Source organism: Phalacrocorax aristotelis, chromosome 13 (genome assembly GCF_949628215.1).
Source record: "Phalacrocorax aristotelis chromosome 13, bGulAri2.1, whole genome shotgun sequence".
Lineage (NCBI taxonomy): Eukaryota > Metazoa > Chordata > Aves > Suliformes > Phalacrocoracidae > Phalacrocorax > Phalacrocorax aristotelis.
The window spans coordinates 8,097,076-8,117,655 of NC_134288.1; the positions used below are offsets into that span (position 1 = coordinate 8,097,076).

General features: G+C 42.1%; 2 protein-coding genes across 14 annotated transcripts in view; one reads left to right on the forward strand and one right to left on the reverse strand.

Moving 5' to 3' along the window:
- EYA2 (EYA transcriptional coactivator and phosphatase 2) overlaps positions 1–3,308 on the forward strand; it is a 104,049-nt gene extending 100,741 nt beyond the window's left edge. For 3 of the 4 annotated variants that reach the window (XM_075108773.1, XM_075108774.1, XM_075108771.1), the window contains exon 16: positions 2,420–3,308. In XM_075108773.1, the coding sequence (XP_074964874.1) occupies positions 2,420–2,500 (81 nt within the window). In that variant the 3' untranslated portion in view covers positions 2,501–3,308. The remainder of the gene's footprint in view (positions 1–2,419) is intronic. The other variant, XM_075108772.1, reaches the window with a different exon arrangement.
- A 7,609-nt stretch (positions 3,309–10,917) lies between these two features.
- Positions 10,918–20,580, reverse strand: part of ZMYND8 (zinc finger MYND-type containing 8) — an 82,570-nt gene continuing 72,907 nt past the window's right edge. For 4 of the 10 annotated variants that reach the window (XM_075108986.1, XM_075108988.1, XM_075108993.1 and 1 more), the window contains 5 exons: positions 20,304–20,384; positions 19,115–19,193; positions 17,425–17,664; positions 17,097–17,254; positions 10,918–15,642 (listed from right to left, as the gene is read on the reverse strand). In XM_075108986.1, coding sequence (XP_074965087.1) covers positions 15,445–15,642; positions 17,097–17,254; positions 17,425–17,664; positions 19,115–19,193; positions 20,304–20,384 — 756 coding nt within the window. In that variant the 3' untranslated portion in view covers positions 10,918–15,444. Of the gene's footprint in view, positions 16,758–17,096; positions 17,255–17,424; positions 17,665–19,114; positions 19,194–20,303; positions 20,385–20,580 lie in introns of all 10 variants that reach the window. The other 6 variants (XR_012663047.1, XR_012663046.1, XR_012663045.1 and 3 more) reach the window with 6 other exon arrangements.

Here is a 20,580-nt window from a genome sequence, read left to right on the forward strand (position 1 = left end):
GAGAGGAGTCCAAAATGCATGACTGGGAATGAAGTGATAATAGCCTGCTGCTTTTGGCAGCCCAGTGCCGTACTTCAAAGGCAGTGGGTCAGTGAACACGGTTGCATCAAAGGCTGCAAGGGCTCTCTGGCTGTATGAAGAAGTGGGAAGGTTCAGCAAACTTCTATAGGCAGGATTTCAAGAGCCCTCTTGCTTGTGTCTCCTGGCCTAAGCAGCTCTCCCATTAGTAGAGCACATTCTTTGCTGGGCTGTTGCCTCCTTTGATTGATGACACTCATTAGTCAAGGTTTCTACACACCTGAGCTTTATACAAAAAAAAAAAAAGAGGGGGGGGCGCCAGGCAGAGAGCCTTTCACTGTTTTGCCGACAGCACTGATAATATCTCCATTTTAGTGGTCGTTTTTCTTCACCTGACTGATGAGTGATAAATCTGTAAATGCGGAACCACAGGAGTGGCTGGGAGGCCAAGTCTTCTTCTCATTTAAGAAAGAAAAATAGATAATTTAATGGAAGGGTTTTAATAACAACCAGGGGAGGGGGAGGGAGAGGAAATAACTTTTCCCCTTAAAGTGAAATTGAAGAGCAATGGATTCCAGTCGCTTCAGGTGTCTGTGTTCACCGGCTGTCTCTGTACACACTGATAAATAGCTTGAAGGAAGCATTTGTTTACTGATAGGCGACATACCAGAGGGAAGCTTGAGTTGTATTTAAACGTTAGAGGTGTGTAAATAGACGCTCTGTAAAACAAACATCTGGAATCACTGGAGTTTTTTTACATAGGTAGGTTCACTTGGAAAAGGAACACCTACTTTCATCAGAATCATCTATCTAGGCAGTACATATTCTCAGAAGCTTTGTCTAAGCTAGTTATCCAGAAGCAGTATGTTTACAGTTGAATTATGTACAGTGATGAACTACTTAGAAATTTTATTCCCATGCTGGGAGGGCTCTGACAGCTAAGGCTTTCTGTGTGTGTGTTACTGCATGCGTACCACTGACTTACAGAGAGACCAGCATTCTGGGAGTAAGCTAAGAAAATCACAAGCCCAAATGTTATAAAATTGTAAGTGCAGAAATGAGCTGTGTCTTTGATCTAAAGTAAAACTGCTGTAACTGTTTTGGATAAGAAACAAATCTGGGTCAAACCCGAGGCTCACAAGAACATACCAAGAAAAGCTCTATTTCACATCTAAAAGAAAGTTCCACTTGTGCTGAGGTTATCTCTTTGCAAGCAATGACCAGGATCGTAGCTAATGCGAATGATTGCAGAGCTATGTTGCTAGAGTGATGCTTTCAGAGTACTGGTTGTACCTTAACCAGATTGGCAGTTCCATCTCGGGCCCCCTGCATGATTGAGCTGCACTCGTTTCACTGCACTTAAAAAAACTGGTACTTCATCCTCTTTCAGATGCAAATCTGGTTTTCCTAGAGTATATCCACAATTTTCAAGAGATGAATCAAGATATTATAAAGAAGGGATAGTAGATCACAGACCTACTACCTTTCCAGATTTTGCCCAGATGCTAAGGGTTCAAGTGGAACCGACTGGTTAGAACTTGGACTTTTGTATACCTGACTGTAGATTTATCACAGTAAATATAAATTGAAAAATAGGGAGGCAGAAGAAGAATATAAGATAGTCTCTCAAAAACGGGAATTAGGTAAATTTCTTGAGGACAAGCTGTCATAGAAGGCTTTCTCTGAGGCAGCAGCATTACACTAAATGCATAATTGATCTGAGCAATGATACCAGTTCCAGAAAGTGCAGTATGACCTCCTGTTCCAGTTACCTTGGAAAGGGAATTGTTAGAAAGCATTTTGACACTGTGTTGTATTATATTCTTTTATTTCTATTTTTGTAAATTTTAATAACTTCACTTTATGATGTATATTATTTACTTGTCTGTGAAGCACTGGTAACAGCTCTCACTAGTAGCAAGTAGGACAACTTTGGGATTGGTGTTATAGGAGAGGATTACAGTGCTTCCTGGAGAGGCTAAGATTCCTGTATAACTTATTACAATAGGTGAACATCACTAAGTGGCAAGCAGGTGTTTCTAGGAGTACTGCAGTTCTAGAAACATTTCTAATCAATCCATCAAAAAATAGGAGAGTGAAGCCAGTAGCTAGTACATTCAGAAAGTCAGCCTGCATCCTATGTCATCTCTGAAGCAGGACACTCCCAAACTGTGGAGGATCTGTCATCCTCTCTGTGTAGGAGAAACGTATCAGCGAATAGACACTCGACACTCCCCTCTCCCCTCGTTCCTCTCTAAGATGAGCCTCCCTGCCTGTGACACCGTGACAACATGGTGGCCCAAGTACAAAGCTCTGTTCCCGAGGGTGCAAACTAAGAAAGTTGTTTTGATCTCAGTATTAAACAAAAACCAAAAAATACCCTGTTTTGGTTTCACTCTAGCACAACATGCCATTCTGGAGAATCTCTTGTCACGCTGACCTGGAAGCTCTTCGGCACGCCTTGGAACTTGAATATTTGTAGCAGACCCCAACATCTTAGCACTGTGAGGGCTTCACTCAAACTGTTACATCGGTTCCGCCTATTCTTCAACATTTTCTTATTAAAAAAATAAAATCCCACAGCAACTGCAGTTTTTCTTTTTTTTGAAGGAGAACCCTTTCAGTGGAAGCCTTTAAGAACTTGCAGCCAAAGAACATTGTGTCGAGTCCTTCCTTTGGACAGAGGAAAAGCCTACAGATAACTCGCTGGGGATCCTGCAGTTACACGGTTAAGCTGGATGCGTAGAGCTGTAACTGCCTTTTTGCCATCAACGACAAACAGTAGAAGTCTTGGGTCTACCTGTCAGTTTTCTTTTTTTTGAAAGGGGAAGAGGACAGAGTAAGGAGTCTCTGCACAGTACATCAAATCACATGGGACTTTCTGAAAATGAGAGTGAAACTGTTGATTTTTTTTTATTATTATTATTTTTTTAATTTATGAACTAATCTCATTACTCTGGTATTAAGCTCTGTACCTGTGTTTTTAATACGGCTTTTCTTGGGAGGGCGGGTGGGGAAAGTCTTACCATTCTAAATTAATAGTTCGTTTCTCCAGAACAAACTGTGGAGAAAAATCATATTGTGTACATTAATAATAAGGACACATGGTACTGTTGGTAAGAACTATAGCTGTGTTTTTAAATCTTACATAGATGGTATGTGGACTGTGCATGTGTCTACACGGTGCCTTATGCTGCCATCTTGGTTTTGGGGGTGGGGGCGGGGAAAAAAGTACCTTGTGATGAGTGAAAGGCATTAAATAAAAACATGTTTACATTTTTGGGGACTAGATTACCTGCCTTCTCTTCTCTCCAGCCACTCCTGGATCTAGAGGTATATGTAGAATACATACGCCCCGTTTCAAGGTGGGGCTAGGCTCTGAACAGAGCCCCTGGGTGCAAAACGGAGGCTGTAGCCAGCTCTTCTGCTGGGGGGGGGCAGCGGCCGAGGACAGTCAGTGACTGTGTCCGCTGCGAGAGGATGTGGGCACTCGGCAAATCCAGCTCGTCCTGCAAAGGAAGGTAAAGGGCAAGCAAAGACTGCAGCTGTGCGTATTTATTTTTATGTAAATAAATGCATCTACAAGTAAGCTTCGGCTTTAGGGTTTCTGCTGAGCTGGCCTGTTCTTGCTGTCAAAGTATTTCAGTTCTCTGGGCCTGAATGAATCACTAATTCGCTTTCCGAACTGCTCGCTCTTGCTTGCTGTGGCACCAAATAACCTCAGAAGGATCACAGCATCGCTGGAACAAGGTGTTAGAGAGAGATGCCGCAAGTAACACAATCCCCTTGTCTATCACGTGAGTCAAGATCAAACGCGTAAGGGTTACACGAGTTACAAGTGTGACACAAGTGCTGTACAAGCCTGAGTGATGCTCCTAATGTCTAAAAACATTTACCTCAGGAAATGGATTCATTGCTAGATCTGAGAGGGGATTTTCTGCTGGGCTAAACCAGAAAATCTGAGCTCAGTCTTTGGCTCAAGAGGTAGCAGCCATGCAGCAGCTGTAAAACATGTCAGCTATACTTGTCAACAGCAGGCAGGAACAATAACATCCCTTCAGTACAGGCTTTGGAGGCATTTGCAAAGAGCTGCTCTCTGGGCTGAGCACAACACATCAAAACAACGTGATTTTTCTAGCAGAGGCGTTGCTTCTCTCGGGGGCTGCTGAGAAGCAAGTCTGGCAGTTTTTCACTCGAGGTTTTGCAGCTCTGAGACTGTCACAAAGAGGAAGTTTTATCACAAGTCGATGAAATCAAACTCAATGGCAAATTGACAGATGCTTGCAAGATAAGCATACCTGTAAATAAAACCTTTGAAAGAGGAACAAATGCCAGGGATGGCAGACTCTTAAGAAAGCACAGCTTTGGCTTTTAACACCCTGTCACTCAGCTAATTGCTCGTCCCTGGAATTCCAAATTTAACACCTGCCTTATTTGAGTCAATTATCTGAGTACAGATTTTTTTCCCTAAAGCTTCTTAGGAAGATTTTATTTTCTGAATGTATTTAAAGGTTCTCCAGCTCTCTTGTTTCTGTCTCCAAAGTTCTTGGCAGAGGCCTGTGCTCATGCTCTGTGTACTCTTGCTGTAAGTGATTTCTCCATATTCCTCCCAGCTGATTTTTACTTACCCACAGGTAACACCGCTGAGGAGGGGGGCGCGCGCCGGCATTGGGGACACCTGTTTGTCAGACAGGCGTTCCACTTCCTTCCAGTCATCGTGGCACGGGCTCATCTCTCAAGACAGCAAGAGCATCAGGGTTTGCTGTTTGCAGGGAAGCTGGAGTGGCTAGGGCAGGCTTTGTAACAGCTTCTTACTCACAAACACGCAAAAGGCCTGGGCACGCAGGCGCACACGCGTACGGGCCTTGCCCAGCTCTTTCACCCGTGGTGTTATGTATTTCTATAGTGCTACAGCATAAAATCCTTTCTCACTCGCATCACTAGCCAGACTGGAGTACACTATGCTGTGACAAGGTTCCCAAAGAGGTTGCAGGGTAGCTCAATCTGAACAAACCAAGCGAGCCATGTTTGTTCCAGTATTGAAGTGTCTTAGTTTATACCAAAAGCTGTTCTGTCAAAAAAATGTTCCGTATGTTAGTACGTGTCTGTACCTCTGAGAGGCTTTTTGTGTCTTAACTACAAAAGGGGACATGGACGATACATCTGGTGGGATACTGTGGGTTGAAGCCTTGAATGGGACCGTAAGCACGAGGGTGCAGTAGCTGGTCTCGTGGGTCCTCTCTAACACTGCAAGGACCAAAACCACAAGACAAAACCCCGCTACGTGTACACTGACCTGGCACAGCCATCGCATTTCCAGCAGCGCCCTTTGCTCTAGCACTGCCGTATCGCTAACTAATATGAATGCAATGCTGCAGAGTAAAAGAAATCAGCTTTTTGAAACTACCCACTCCTGATTACTAACGTTCCCATAATTTCATGTTCAGCTCCTTGCTATGCCATAATTTTCACAGGTTTTTGTAATCTTTTGTAAAGGAAGCAGCGTCTGGCCTGGCAGCCAGGGTGACCATGTTATTGCTAGTGTGAGCCTCTGCCACCCCTTGGGCCCCAGACAGGTGTATTGTAGTTCTGAAAAATCTGGGACTTAAAATGCTAATACAAGCAGTGGTAACAGTCTGCACCTCAAATCATGCCATGCAGACCCCCTAAAAACGTTCATTCCTGTGCAGCTGTAGCAGAGCAGAAGAGCCACATCAGACCCTGTTCCAGGAGGGTGAAAAATCAAGTCATTTTCACGCAGACAGCGGATATGGCGAAGCCGAGCAAAGCCACGGGTTAGTGGGGTGTGTACGAGCCTTCCACTGTTAAGCACCAGCGTAGGACAGTGTCACCACAGCGGCTGGGACTAAGGTAACGCCTGCTGCCGAGAGCAGCAGCCTTCTGCCGAGCTGCCGCCGCCACCCGCATGGCCGCCTCTTGGGTCTGTCTGGATACGTGCAGCGTACAAATGCTGAAAAGCCCGTCAGAAACAGGGACAGGCTCCCCCGTTGATTTGGCAAGGCTGCGATCAAGGGAAGGACCCAGATGGTTTCTTCCTCGGGAGCAGCTGCTGATTTGGCGTCGTTTGGGATTTCCCCCCCAACAGTGCAAGGCAGACCGAGTATTTTGTTCTTCATAATAGAGAGTGGACAATTAATGGCAGTTAACTGCAATTACTGCAGTTAATGGGAAAGGCACACACGGCAAACTGTTTGTCAAATATTTTACAGCACTTTAAAGGTATTTTCCAGGCTGTTGCGGACACATGGCATGGTTACTGTTTGCATTTTCAATCATTTCCTAGGGCAATGCGTGAAAAATCTGGATAACGCAGGTTGCCTGTTTGGGCCAGAAATTTCTCAGAGGCAGGGGAGCAATCTGCCATTGTTCATCCTGGCATTATTGTATCATGAAATTAAGGGCAGCAATTCACTTAGATGTATTTTAGAAAGGACAGAGTTTCAAATGTGGATTTACTGTAAGTATGCAGCGGGCTTCATTGCTGCAAGAGCACCACAAGTGCTGACCATCTGCTGCCGGTCTTTGACACGCTGCAGGTCCCTGGGGCTAAATGCCTTCGCACGGCCATGCTCCACCCCTCGTCCCAAGAAGTGAGGGCCAAGGGCCAGAGCAGTTCTTCCCGCTTTTCCTAGAAGCGCTTAATGTTGCTGTGTTATATTTTCCTTCTGGTGTTTCTCTGTTATCTCCTCTCTGTCAGGTAAGGACCGGCCTTGCTTACTGTAGTTGTTCTTAAGGACTATGCCGTAGGCTTCATCAGAACCAGGGTTTTATCCCTGAAGCTTAAATTGGCTTCAGCGTGACCAGAGCTTCATTTCTAATAATGCTCAATGGACTTACAAGGTACTGCGCAAAACTTGATCGTAATAATTCACAGTATCTTTTCTCTTTCACTTTTCACTGTAAGGTTTTCTTGCATGCCAGGATTCTAAATAAGAAGATATTAGTTTATTTTTAACAGACAAAATTTGATAAAAAAAACCCAGCCAGCAACTCAGCCCCACCCAGCCGCTCGCTTACTCACCCCCCTGCAGGGGGATCGGGGAGGCAATGGGAAGGGTAAACGTGAGAAAACTCCTGGGTTGAGATAAAGACGGTTTAACAGGGAAAGCAAAAGCCATGCACACAAGCAAACCAAACAGGGCATTCATTCACCCCTTCCCAGCGGCAGGCAGGTGTTCAGCCATCTCAGGAAGGCAGGGCTCCGTCACACGGAACGGTGACCTGGGCAGGCAAACGCCACTCCCAACGTCCCCCCTTCCTCCTCCTTCCCCCAGCTCTATACGCCGAGCATGACATCACCTGGTGTGGGACGTCCCTGGGGTCAGTCGGGGTCAGCTGTCCCAGCCGTGCCCCCTCCCAGCTCCTTGTGCCCCCCCCAGGCCACTCGCTGCTGGGGTGAGAGGCAGCAAAGGGCCTGGCTCTGTGTAAGCCCTGCTCAGCAGGAACGACAACACCCCTGTGCTATCAGCCCTGTTTCCAGCACAAATCCAAGCCAGAGCCCCACACTGGCTGCTGTGAAGAAAATGAACTCTATCCCAGCCAAAACCAGCACAAATATCTGAAATACGAGCAGCACAAAACCTGGAGATTCTTTATCTTTTCCTAATTTTCAGCTACTGATGTTGAAAAATGAGCGAAGAGCAACAGCAAATCTAGTTGTGAAGGCCTTTTATCCTGAGAACAGGGCACTTTTAGTGAACACTTAAAATGAGAGGGAAGAAAAGAAGCAACCCACTTACTGGAAAACTTGCAGCCACACAAACACCTTCAGAAATGAAGATGGATTCATGACCTGTGCTGTCACTGGGAACAGGGAGTCAAGGAATTCGCCCAGCAGACAGGGATCGGAAACAGCCTTTCTCGGCATGTTGCTTTTCCCATCGCCTCTAGGCCCTACAAGCACAGCCTCAAAGAGGAGCTTTAATTGCTATTGTTGCTCCTCTTTCTAAGACTGTTGGGTTTCCCCCAGCATTAACCTTATCCTTCGGGTGTCTCCACCCGTCTGCTCTCCGCTGCCCTTTCTAGCAAGTCGTGGAGTGCAACACAAAGTAAATATTGCTCTTAACAACCAAAAATCCATTGGGATTACACGCACCAAAAGAGCATACCTTCTTAGGCCGCTGTCTTCAAACTCCCAGTCGTTCTGTTAAACCAGAACCTGGATCTGAACCATTTTGAAAATGGTTTGACAGAAATCACACTTGGGGGCCTTGCCCAGCGTTGAATAGTTCAAATGCAAGAACAGAATGTGGCATTTTGGCAAATAACCAGAAAATGGCAAAGAAAATAAGTGCAAAGATACACGTCACCGCCGGGGATGGAAGACCACGCTGCAGTCGCGCGGGGTTTCCTGCAGTTCTCCCCTCTGACACGCGAGGGCTGCTGGGCTCCACAGAGCGCCCCACAAAGCGGGAGCCGCAGCGCTCCTGCGCCCCAGCCAGCGGCCTAACAAAGCCGTGTTTTGCGAGGGGCATTTCAGTGTCTTCCCTGATGAGCGCTGGGTAAACAAAAGCAAGTTCTCAGCATTTAGCCCTTTTCCTATGAGGTACACGACGCGAGAGATGAGGCAGGCAGGGCAGATCCAACCCTGGGCGCTGGTCAAGTACTCAGGAGTAGTATTTTGTATAAAAATGATTTTTTTAAAAAAGGAAGAAAAATAGAAATCTCATTGTTTCTAAAATGCCTTCAGTTAAGGTGCAGCTGTACAGTCGTTTGAAAAACTAGCCGCTACGATTCACCAAGGACGGGTAACGACGGAGGGGGACGTTGGTCCTATGGCTCCACCTCGCTGTGCAAAGGATGAAATACCCAGCTTCCAACGGCCCGTCTGGGCACCGGCAGGACCCGCAGCACCCTCTGGGCTGACACACCTGTGCTGAGGAGGATCAAAAACTCAGGAGCCTTGGCCCGAACAGACTACAGTCCCCCCGTCTGCTCCATGTTCCTCTGCATTATAAGCATTTCTATGATTTAAGTGCTGAAAAGCCAATTCAGCAAGTGCCGGCACAAGAGGGTGACGGCACAACTGATGGCAAATTCTTAACCCCTGCACCCACGAAGTCCCAGTTCGCGCATCGCGGCCTCTCTGCAGCCAGAGCTGCCGGCCGGGCTGCGGCTCCGCGGTGCTTCCAGCTGTGCGGCGCTGAGCCGGCTCCCTGCGTGCGCTCCCTGCGTCCCCCTGCCGACACCAGGCTTCGGCGACCAGACCTCCCTATGGTAAAGCACCCCCAGAGCACCCGAATGCGGCATTAGTGGCTGCCTTCCTGAAGGAACGCTCAGAAATTTCTAAGCTCAAAATCTAAGACAAGTTCATTTTGTTCCCAAAACCCAAGGGACACCCAGTGCCTGTAGCTGAGAGTGAAAACAGGTTTCCCCAGGGTTGAATATGGCCAAAGAGGCCATTATTTACCATTTAACACCCCCCGGCTCCCATCAGCTCAACACCTGATCCTTGGCATCACCCTTTGCAGCTGGAGGATGAAAGGGCAGCCATGCAGAGCCTGTCTGCAATCCAGGACTGAGTCAGGAACTGCAGCTGATGAACCTTCACCATCAGACCATCAGAAAGGGGCAAAAATTCCAGACTCAGCGCAGTAATTTTTCCCAAAATACTTGGATCCAAAATAAACACAGGATACACTGCAGAGGGTGGAGGGATACTCTAGGCACAAGCGATGGATGCAGCTTATGCCTAGTCCTGGGATCCAATCATACCTTAATGCAAGTCACAGCTTATCTTCTGAATTCATACCACATCAGTGTCATCTCCTCCTGTAACGCCCAGACAAGAGGTGTGTTCTTCCTCCACTTCAGTTAACGCAAACAATCTTCACAAAACCAACGGACCTCATACCGTAACTAGCTAGAGTGTGGAAACAATACAATCACCAGGACATCCAAGATGATACTTTGATCTTGAGCTGATAACTCTGGTTGGGAGTTATTATATTTACAGAAATCTTTACTAGGATTTGGTCACCTATTATTTCTCATGAGGAAAGAAAACTCTTTCAATGAAAAAACAATGCCCATTAGAAGAAAACACCATCGGTTGAAACAGGCTTCAGAAAGCGGTGTGGTTTCCTATCACAATTTTTGACTTGTTCATCTCTTCCCTTTTTCCTCCTACCACAAGAGCTTGTTTCAGTGATGCCAGCGTTCAAATCGCACGAGGAAGGCCAAAACATCATTTCAAGCTTCAAGATTTGTGCTTTCTTTAAACAGCAGCACTGGGAACATTAACTTCAGCTGTTTTACAAACGCATGTAAGAAGGCAACTACAGGAGTAGGAACTTGAGGACAATATTCATAGTAGGATTTGACGGTGAGCTATTTCGGGAGTTCCCTGTTCCTTCTAACAGGTGATTAAGACACACACAGCAGCCTTGCTTAATTCATGCCCTCTTAGAGGGCTACAGCCGTACTCATCACAAAAGCCCCCAATTTCTAGGCCACAAATACACCTAACGAGACTCCACGTATCGGCCCAACCCCAATCCAGCTGACGCCTAGGTGTTACGCACCAAGCAACGGACCTTTGCTGCTGTTAAAAGGGAGAGAAAAATGGTTGCTACCGGATTTGAGACATAAATGGCTTCTTGGTTACAGACTGCCAGCGCTGCTTTGTTTTTTCTCAAATCTGACAGGCTTGGATTCAAAGGTCCCACACTGCCGAGACAAGATCCCAACGTAAGTGAAATTATCTATGACCTGGAGAGGGCAGAAATGAGCTTTTGTCCAGACTGAAACGAAACTGGAAATCCAGGAACACAGAACATTTTTCTAAAACAGTTTAATAAAAAAATTGTGAAGTTTCTTGAAAAATTGGAGGAACCCAAAGCATATCGTGTGTGTCACCTTAGTCACAAAGAAACACAATTGTCAAAAAAGATCTTTAAGTTTAATACAAATTTTATACAAAGAAAATGTGAAAAAATACTTCCATATGCTAAAAGCAATTATGCTTCACAAATAAGGCCAGCTAGGCTATTTTTGACACAACTGCAATTCACGAATATTCTGTTCTCGCCTTTTTCTTCTAATACTTTTTTCCCTCTAATATGGGTACTAGCTGGAGACTGTACAAACCGCATTCTTTTATAAACAATGGGAGAAATCAACATGACTAAAATGTACAACAGAATGTACTGGAATGATATCATACAATTAATTTTCTCATATACATACATCACCTTTGCTTTGTTCAATGCTTTCGTTTTACACAACATACAAAATGGTACTACAGTATAAGTGTAACAGACAGCATTTTCATGGGTTACTTTCTCTCATACTGTACTGCTTCATGCTTACATAAAAACATAAATTCCATCATATAAATAATACATGCTCTGGCCCAGCATCAAAAGTCCTTTGCCCACGGTCCCCGATCCGTGTTCTCCACACCTAGCTCTTGTTCAAAGTCCTTTTGGAGGATTTTAGGAAAACAGAAAACTGAACTGTGAAGCACAGGAACAAACTTTACTTTTCCCAATCTTTGATACCGATGATCAGAAATCACACTACAACCAGCTGGTACTACACTTTCCAACTTCTCTGATATTAGCCTGAATGAAATTTGAACTTAATTTCGACCTGTAAACAATGTAAGTTTTAACAGCCTCGTCACTGTAAAAAACCAATGTAAATCTTTATGTATTTCAGGTCCACAGATTGGAAATATCGTAATTTGCCTAATACAATTAACTGCAAAAAGATGCCCTTCATCACTTGGTTACTCAAAAGAAATTCTACAAGAGTTTCAAAGTGCAGAAACGTTTTTCAATCCAAATGCAAGTCGGGTTGTTCAGAATCTCATGATTACATTATCTGATGCATAACTGCAGGATCCCAAGACCAGTTTTCAGTGTTATAGCTTGTGATAAGGCTGTTTGAAACCTTCCTTTTCCAACTTCAAACGCTCTTTATAAGTTAAAGTCAATACAAATATAAAAAGGAGATGGTACTCTAACTTTAATGACATCCACAAATTGTACATTATTTACAAAAGAAGCATAGATTTAATATGGATCTTACCTGTCCTCAGCTTCTCTAAGCCAGCGCTAATGCTTTACATTAATGTAGTGTAGTTAATGCTTTGTACACATGTACAAAGCTAAAGTCTGAACCTTTGAGGTTAATCCAAAGAACTGTGTTTATTTTTCACATTTCTATTAGACTTATTTATTCCAACAATTGTATGGACTTCTCGTTAGCAGTTAGACTCTTCGTACTTGGACTGGCATTGTGGTCTGAACATACTGAACTCCAGTTCTCATTGCCACTGTCCCAGCAGAAGGACTTACCACTACAGGAATGGTCTGTGGATTAAAACCAAGAGAAACATATTGTTATGTTAAAGGTCACATAAACATGACCACAGAAAGAGAGATTTATTTTCCAGGGAAAATCCAGAACAAGTTCCAATTCTGTGCAAGAATTAATACCTTTATTACCACAATATTACCTCATTCCAGGGTAGAAAGTAGTGTCACTTTCCTACAGCCAAGAGTTTTTCTGTATTATTACTACTATTATATAATTAGAGGGACAGGTGGTCCTATAGGTACTGTACACACTCTGTGCTTGGAGAATTAGGTTTTCATAGTTACTACATCCAGTTATGTATGTTCCCCAAACTAATACATAGGAAGAGGAAAAAGGGCTAAGAAATCCTTTGTCATTTGAAAAAGTTTTGACAAATCAAACCAGAGTACAAAAATACCCTTGTTTATAAGTATATTCTTGTTACACGTTACTTAAATCTTTTCCCCAAAAGGAGCTCCCCCATGCATTCAGCCTACGCCGAAGAGAACGAAGAACATCCATTTGAACAAAAAAGTACTTAAGTTAACTTTTGCACAAATCGTGAACAAAAACACCAGCACTACTGTGAGCTGTCTTACACACCCTGTAAAAATATTAATATAGAATAAAGTTTTCACTTCCATCATACAGATCATGATTTATAAATCTTGACAAATGAAGTTTCAGGACATCTCTATAGGTGGTAATTGATTCTACAGATGCAGAGACAAAGGCACAAGAATGTCGAACAATCTGGTCAAGTCACATCACTCTGGAAGATCTGGAAAAGGATTTATTGAATCTTAAGTCTGTAGGTCTTAACCTTCCTCCAAAAATGTGAGAAAGTCTAGAAGTGTCTATACCACACAAACTGCAAGTAGGTTTTGATACAATTCCAGTGATGCACAACTGGCGATCAAACAAATGCATCCATTTCAGTTCACAATGTTTGCTGGAAGAAACAGGAAGCGAGATTTTGAGGAATCTGAAAGGGATGCACAGACCTTCCCCCGATGGTAGTGTGACATTCCAAAGAGAACATGGAAGAAGAAACACAAGTTCACTGAAGCCCAATGTTTCCCCACACTGCTTTAAGAAACCACATTAGTGTCTTAATGGTATTCAACAGAGACTGTGAGTATCCCTACTGAGATGGATTACAGCCTACAGAGTTTATCAGCTCCTTTGTGACAAAGTCTATGCCTTCCAGAAGCCTACTCATTCCATTCCCTGGAATGCAAAGATGATGAATTCGTATTTTTACATTACTTTATCTGCAGAAACTAATAAAAACCAGACACAGAACCAATGTAATAAATAAATTCTAGGTCACTGCCATTTTGTAATTATTTTTTAGACGTGTACACAGGGTTCAATGGAAATGGTACCTGGAGATACCCTGGAAGTTGTTCAGAGGAAGAAATTCCTAGTTGGAAACAAAGTGCAAATTGAACCCTAAAGAAGCCATTATGTAAATCACTGTTAGTACTACAGGTGGGGAAATGAAGGTTGCCACAGTCACCTTTTAAATACACACTTACACAAATGAAAAAATTAAGTTTCAGTTCTTATAGCGATCAGGATATGGAATGTGCGAGACTCCTTAAATGTGTTAAGATCATTCCCTGAGAGGTCAATTCTCCACCTCTGCCAATTTTACACATATGTACATTTTGCATACATATTAAACATGCACTAAGGTTTCAAATGAATTAAATTGCACGTGCAGTCGTTAGGATACAGAGGTGTCTGTAGCTGTGCAAGACTAATGCAAATGTGTACAAAGTTTTAAACATGCACAAATAGGTCAAAACCTTTCAGACGTTCCAACGATGCTTTACATAACTCAATACACTTTGTATTACAGAAAACCGATGAAGGTAACTGCCGTCTTTCTGAATATTACAGAAAACCACCTTACGATCTTACAAACTCTCAGCTATTCACAAAAGAGCCTAAAGCCTTTGATGTTTGCTATTTGATTTTAAAACACACATAAAACCTTGTTGTTACAGTAATTCAGTCCAAGCAACTTAGGGCCAATGCTGCAAAGGTGCACAGTGCTCTCAGTTGAGACAAAATGAGTTGAGTTAAAAGGCTGCTAGGAATGTGAAAAGTCATGATCCCCGCTAAGAGCAGTAACATTTGTGTGGAATATAATGGCTATGAAACACTGTATGTACGTGTGCATGTCCCTGTGTTCATGTATTCAGAGACACGCACGCACAGAGGCATGTATCCTGCAGCTGGTGGGGGCGTGCACGCGCGCGTGGTGTGTGTACGCAAGGAGGGACAGACGGAGTAACTTCTATAGCGAATTAGGCCTCACAACCACAGTGTGATTAAGGTACACTGTTAAATTAGTACATAGTTACTATTATAAACTACCTCGGTCGGAACTGAACTGCAGTTATCCACCCAGGGGCCTCTCTGTTGCACCCACCACTGAGGCAGCGTGCCGTTCAGTTACCCAGGCAGTATCAGCATACTTCCTTTTGGTAAGGGGAGCATCAGCTCAGATGCCACGCTGACTCTGAAGTGAGCACTGCAGAACACGACCAGTTGAAAGAATGGGATATTACAATGAGTAAAATACAAAAATGGAACTCACTTCTGTCCCATCTCCTGTGACTGACACTAGGGGATTCAAGTGCCCTCGGTTAAGTCTTTGATGGAAAAAACCAGGCCTGATTCCAATGCTATTTCTCATGATTTCATAACGCTAATGTGCAAGACTGCATGGGAGATACACTACTGATGAATGCATATTTTCTTTCGTAGTTACTGAGATGTCACAGGAATATCAAGCATAGCTCAGAATTAGTTAAATCTTTTTAGGATACTGTAGACAAAAAGATATTTAAAAGATATTTTAAATGAATTCTGTATATTTACATTGATGTTGTGGTCAAGTATATACATGGAACAGACAAATAACTAACATAATAATGTAAAATGGAAGTCTGACTGTCCTCAGCGCCTTTGCTATACTTAATGGCGATTTCTGAATCCTTGTAATAATGAATGGTGAAATGAAAGGGTGGAATGTTGCACAGCAAAATAAGACATTTTGCACTGCAAGTTGAGACTATACCAGTGAATTCATATCTTGATAGAACAGCAGACGGAGACAACCCCCCAGAAATAGTGAGCAATTTTAATGCCAGGAACAGTACTACTGCAGACTTTAAATGATGATATTGTACTTACAATTGTGGGTTGAGTAGTTGGAATATAGGTGGTGGTCTGCGGTACCTGGACCAGTTTTATAGGCTGGTTGCTTGTCACACCTGTTGCTATCTGCAGAGACAGCACAGGCAACCTCAGTAGAAGTCTCAGCTTTTACATAAATTCCACCTAGTTGTTATTATTATTATTATTATTATATGAAATTTATGTTGGATGTTTTGTTTGTGTTAAAAATTTGCATCTTAATGAATTCACAGGTTACTTCTTTGTTAATAAAACAAAATTCAAATTATGAACATGATCAATGTATACAGCATGATGTTTCAGGTAGAACATCTATGTGAAAGCAATTCCAGATTTGTGTAACTGGAATATTCCCTGGCAAAAGTTTTAGGTAATTGATTTTCTCCCATTCCCTATTTCCCCAGTAATACAAAGGTTGTGCTGCCACAAACAATGCATACGAACATCAACTGAGCCAGAGTTTAACTAACTTCACCAAAGCATTCAGGTGGAACAGCACATCCTTTTTTCCCCTCTTCAGATCTGTTTCCCAAGTTACTCCCTTAGATGACATGTCAAGCCCAGAGATCTAACACCAGACAGTAGCAAAAGTGTCAAGAAATGAACACAGCTCTCTAGTTTACTATGCTTCCCAATTCTATAGGACTATCTCAATGAGACATCATGCTGGAATCACAATACTACAAAATTAGTTTGCTTTTAATATTTTAAAGTACAACAAGGCTCCTACTGATGTGGGGGATCATATGTAAGGGTTTGAAGGATCAGCCCCCCCGTAAAATTTTTCATTTTAAAATCTTGCAAGGGCAGAAGAAAAACGATGCTGAAATTGCTAATAGTCAAGCCCTACCTATAAAGCAGAATCTTCTCTATAAACATTTTCTATATATGCAATGTTAAGTCCCTTTTATTAGAGCATTTGCTCATCCTTGCCTACTGAATACTATCAGAGTAGATGCTATGGAGGATTTCGTAACTGCACACTGCTCCGTTAACTGTAGATCCAGGTGAATTGCTGTATCAGTGTTAGGGAACATTGTGGTACCCTAGTGGCAGTCTGTTGTGATAAAGTAAGTTGATTTGAATGCAGGTCTTGAGCTTGGCCTCTGAACCCCCAGGCAAGAAGGGCTTGGAAGTGCTGCAGTCAGTATTGCTTATCAGAAGGCAACTTGTATCCAGACCAGAAGCTACACTGATGGGTCCTGGAGAGAGAGAGAGAAAGAGGTCCAGTCCCCTTTGGCTGGAAGGATGAGTCAAGCCAACACAAGGTTTTATTGGGAATGAGTGAAGGGGAAAGGGTGTTCCCAGAGGACAGAAGGAGGGTTTGATTGGTTTTTTCTTTTTTTTTTTTTCTTTTTTTTTTTTTTCTAAGATGAAGAAATAAACCACACAACTCCCTATCTCAATCCCCAAATCACACCCTTTGAAATATGCAAATGGTCATAAATTCCTGGCTGATCCAGGGAAGCCTTTAGGGGTAGGTTTCAGAGAAATCTTGTATATTATTTTTGTCTGAAGTGACCACAATGATTGATACTCACTGTAACACTCTCTTTGCTTTTATCAGCTGAACCTTCCTTTTCCTTAGGGGTGCTGGCTGTTTCTGTGGGTGTAGGCTGCACACTTGAACTGGGCTGGGATGATTTATTTAATGTTTCTGTGCTAATTTCAGTATCTGTTTCTTGCTGTGTTGCAGTAGCTAAAATAAAGGAAAAAAGAGAAAGTAGACACTACTCACGTGTACCAGTCCACAGTCACTCTTCACAGGCACATCTGCACCCGTGCAAATGAAGAATATTGAGTCACTTTGGATTCCACCCACCCTAACCCACCCCAGCTGTGACAAAGGCAACCCAGAGCAAAGATTACCTGACTGTGTACAAGATTTCATATGCTCAGGCCAGTGAGCTTGCTGGCAGGGATAGTCACAGTAGCTCGTATTCCAACAGCAATAAAAAATGGCCTCTTTCTTGCAGTTAGCACACCACTGCTTCTTTTTTGTTTCATCCACTGCTTGCTGCTTTTCCAATTCCAGCTGCTTCTTCACCTCAGCAATCAAACGATCTCGTTCTTGTTCTAGACTCTGACGCATTTCAGCCATTGTCAGTTCTACTCAAAATGCAAAGGAAGATGAGTTTTGCATTTTCTGCCCCGCAACAGCAAGGTGCAAAACAGTGATTTTCATGAGTTTAAAGACAACATGAAATTAGAAGTAAAAATCAAAATAGTTGCTGAATTTGGCCATCTCTGTTTTGTACCTAGTCAATAAATGAAAGTCTTCCACCATCCTTTCTTATTCTGCCACCACAATTTTAACCCTTAACCATTACCTTCCATTCAACAATATAGTTCTAGATGGCTCACAAAGGATCAGAATCCATCTGCACTAGATGCAGCATAAACACAAAAAGGATGTAGGCAGCTGCTGCTGCTAACGTAGTCTTTACAAGCCCAAAATTTTGTTCTGCTCCAATATTCAGAAAACATAGAGAATTATATTTCTTCTCATAAAAAACAGTGAAACAATTGTTCATTGCATCTTGGTTTCTTTGCAACGAAAAATGTGAAAGTTCCAGGAGGGACACTGACAAAGTTGTAAAAACTCATCACTCTGTGAATAAAGCTGCAAATCTGAGCCTTGCTTCAAGATCACTTTGAGGGCCACCCACTATTAATGCAGTTGAGAACTGATACCTCAGTCAATACGAGTGACTATGAGTGAAAGATAGCTTGACCGAATCTTCAAGAAAGTGGGCAAATACAAGTAAAGTAATTCCAAAGATTGCTGCAACTGGACTGCAGCACTGGAAACACTAGTCTACCCTGATTTGAAAGGCAAAATGTTACTAAAAAACCAACGACATGAGTATGAATATGGAGTTATTCAGCCCTTAATTCACTTCCATTCCAGATATGCTTTGCAGAAAGAGACTCAAAAAGCGGACAAGGACAACATATTGCACAGTCCTAAGGCTGTTTGGACTGCATGTAGAGATGAAAATCCTCCTCCTAGGAGGAATATGCTTTTATCTGTTTAAGGTAGTATTTCGAATCTATTTCACTGAGAGTCTGACATCAAGATTGAGTTGAGGTTGACTATTCAGTTTAAATAAATAGGTAAGTAAGTAAGTAAGTATATACACCAACAGCTGATCTGAACCAAAATGTCAGCTACAATCTCCAAAGATACCAGAGGAAGCAGGTTCCCCCAGGGGCTGTATTAACAGAACCTGGTTCCTATGAGAATTGGAATGAAGTAATCAGCATAAAATATCTCATGAAGAGGGATTATCCAATGATGCATAAAGAGTTAATCTGTCCTATCAAAAGCTCTCTTTAGCCTAAATTTGTCTTAGAGGGCTGAACACCTGTTGCTTACTACACACAGATAGAAGTAACTTTGTCTACATACTCAAGAGGTGTCTGCTAACATCAGCACAGCACATTGTATAAGGTGTTATGTCCTTCACTTGGACAATTTGTAATACCATATAATGAAGGTTAATACATACTACGACCATTTGGACTGATACACTATTTTGGACTGCCATTTCCATACCTAGGTTATGCTTCATTTCTGAGAGTTCCTGTTGATGTAACCATTGAAGTTTCTCTATCTCGATCCTCAAACGCCGAATCTAAATATTAAAAATTTAATAGTAATAATAAACAGGGTGAAGTGTATAATAAGTAATTATTATTTAGAAAAACATGCTCAAAGCAAAGAGCCTGATCATCACTTACATCAAGGCTCCTTCATATTAACATGAGGACAGGACTCTAGTAAACCCCAAACCAAAGTCTGATGTATTCTAAATATTTGTTTGCTAGGTTTTCCTACCATAAATAGTACAGGATTGTTTGAAAACAAAACCCACTTCTATTAAACTTGCTCTTGCTTCCTCTGAAATTAGTCAAGTCTCAAATTTCTGTGACTGGTATAGAAAACCTATTCCTCAGTTTTGCTTGCATTTATTAGCATGAAATCTCTTTGTTTTGTTTTATTAGATGAGGCTTAGGAAAGCAATTTTTTCATTCACTGTGGACAGGGAATACAAATATTGTTGCTCAAAATTGTGACTTCCTTATTTTGGTTAAAACAAGCAAACAAACCATCACACTTGATTCTGAGCTTCATTTGTTCACATTTGTACTTCGTTTACACTGCTTAATCTGCTTTTTCCAAGTTTAAAGTAAACACTTAAAAGATACTAAGTACTATCTTCAGAGAGAATTAAAAACAATATATAGCATTTCATAAAAAATGCAAAAAGTTTTGAAAGTATTTTTAAAAAGTATTAAAACCTACGGTCATAATTACATAACTGGAATAAGCTACTGGACTACAAGTAAATTCAAATCTTCTTCCTCTGGTAGACAAATATATGCTTTAAAAAATGATACTTTTTATAAAAAAAAAAAAAAAAACAAAACCAAAACCTACTTCATTTCTTATTTTAAACAAGGTGACACAAAATTAATTCCTCAACAGAAGCTTTAAGGATCTGGGCTGGATGACTTACTGTTCTTGCTGCTTACCTTAATGAACCCATCTGATGTTTTTTGAGGGTTTTTCTCTACCACTCTAACCATTACTTCTAAAACAGGATAGAAGTTAGGATCTCTAGAGAATCTCAATTTATAATACTTTGTAGGTATAGTTATATGGTACTTATAGTAAAATACTATTTTGCAACTTTCATACTTAAAATACAAGCAGTATTTCTTTTGTTTAATCATACACTAACCTCAGCTATTGTACTTCCAGTAGTATTTTTTGAAAGATCATTATATATTTCAGTCATTGTTCCTTTGATGGCATCCATCATCTGAAAGACAAAATGAAAAAAACCACTTTATTTGATATATACCCACTCTCACTTCCCTTCAACCACTCTAATGTGAACTTATGTTACTATCAGCAATGCCCCTATCTCACTATATATTTATCTGGGTCTCCTTTTAGAGAACTATTTAGAAGTTAGAACACAACAATTTTGATCGGGACTCTGATTTGTGTGTCCT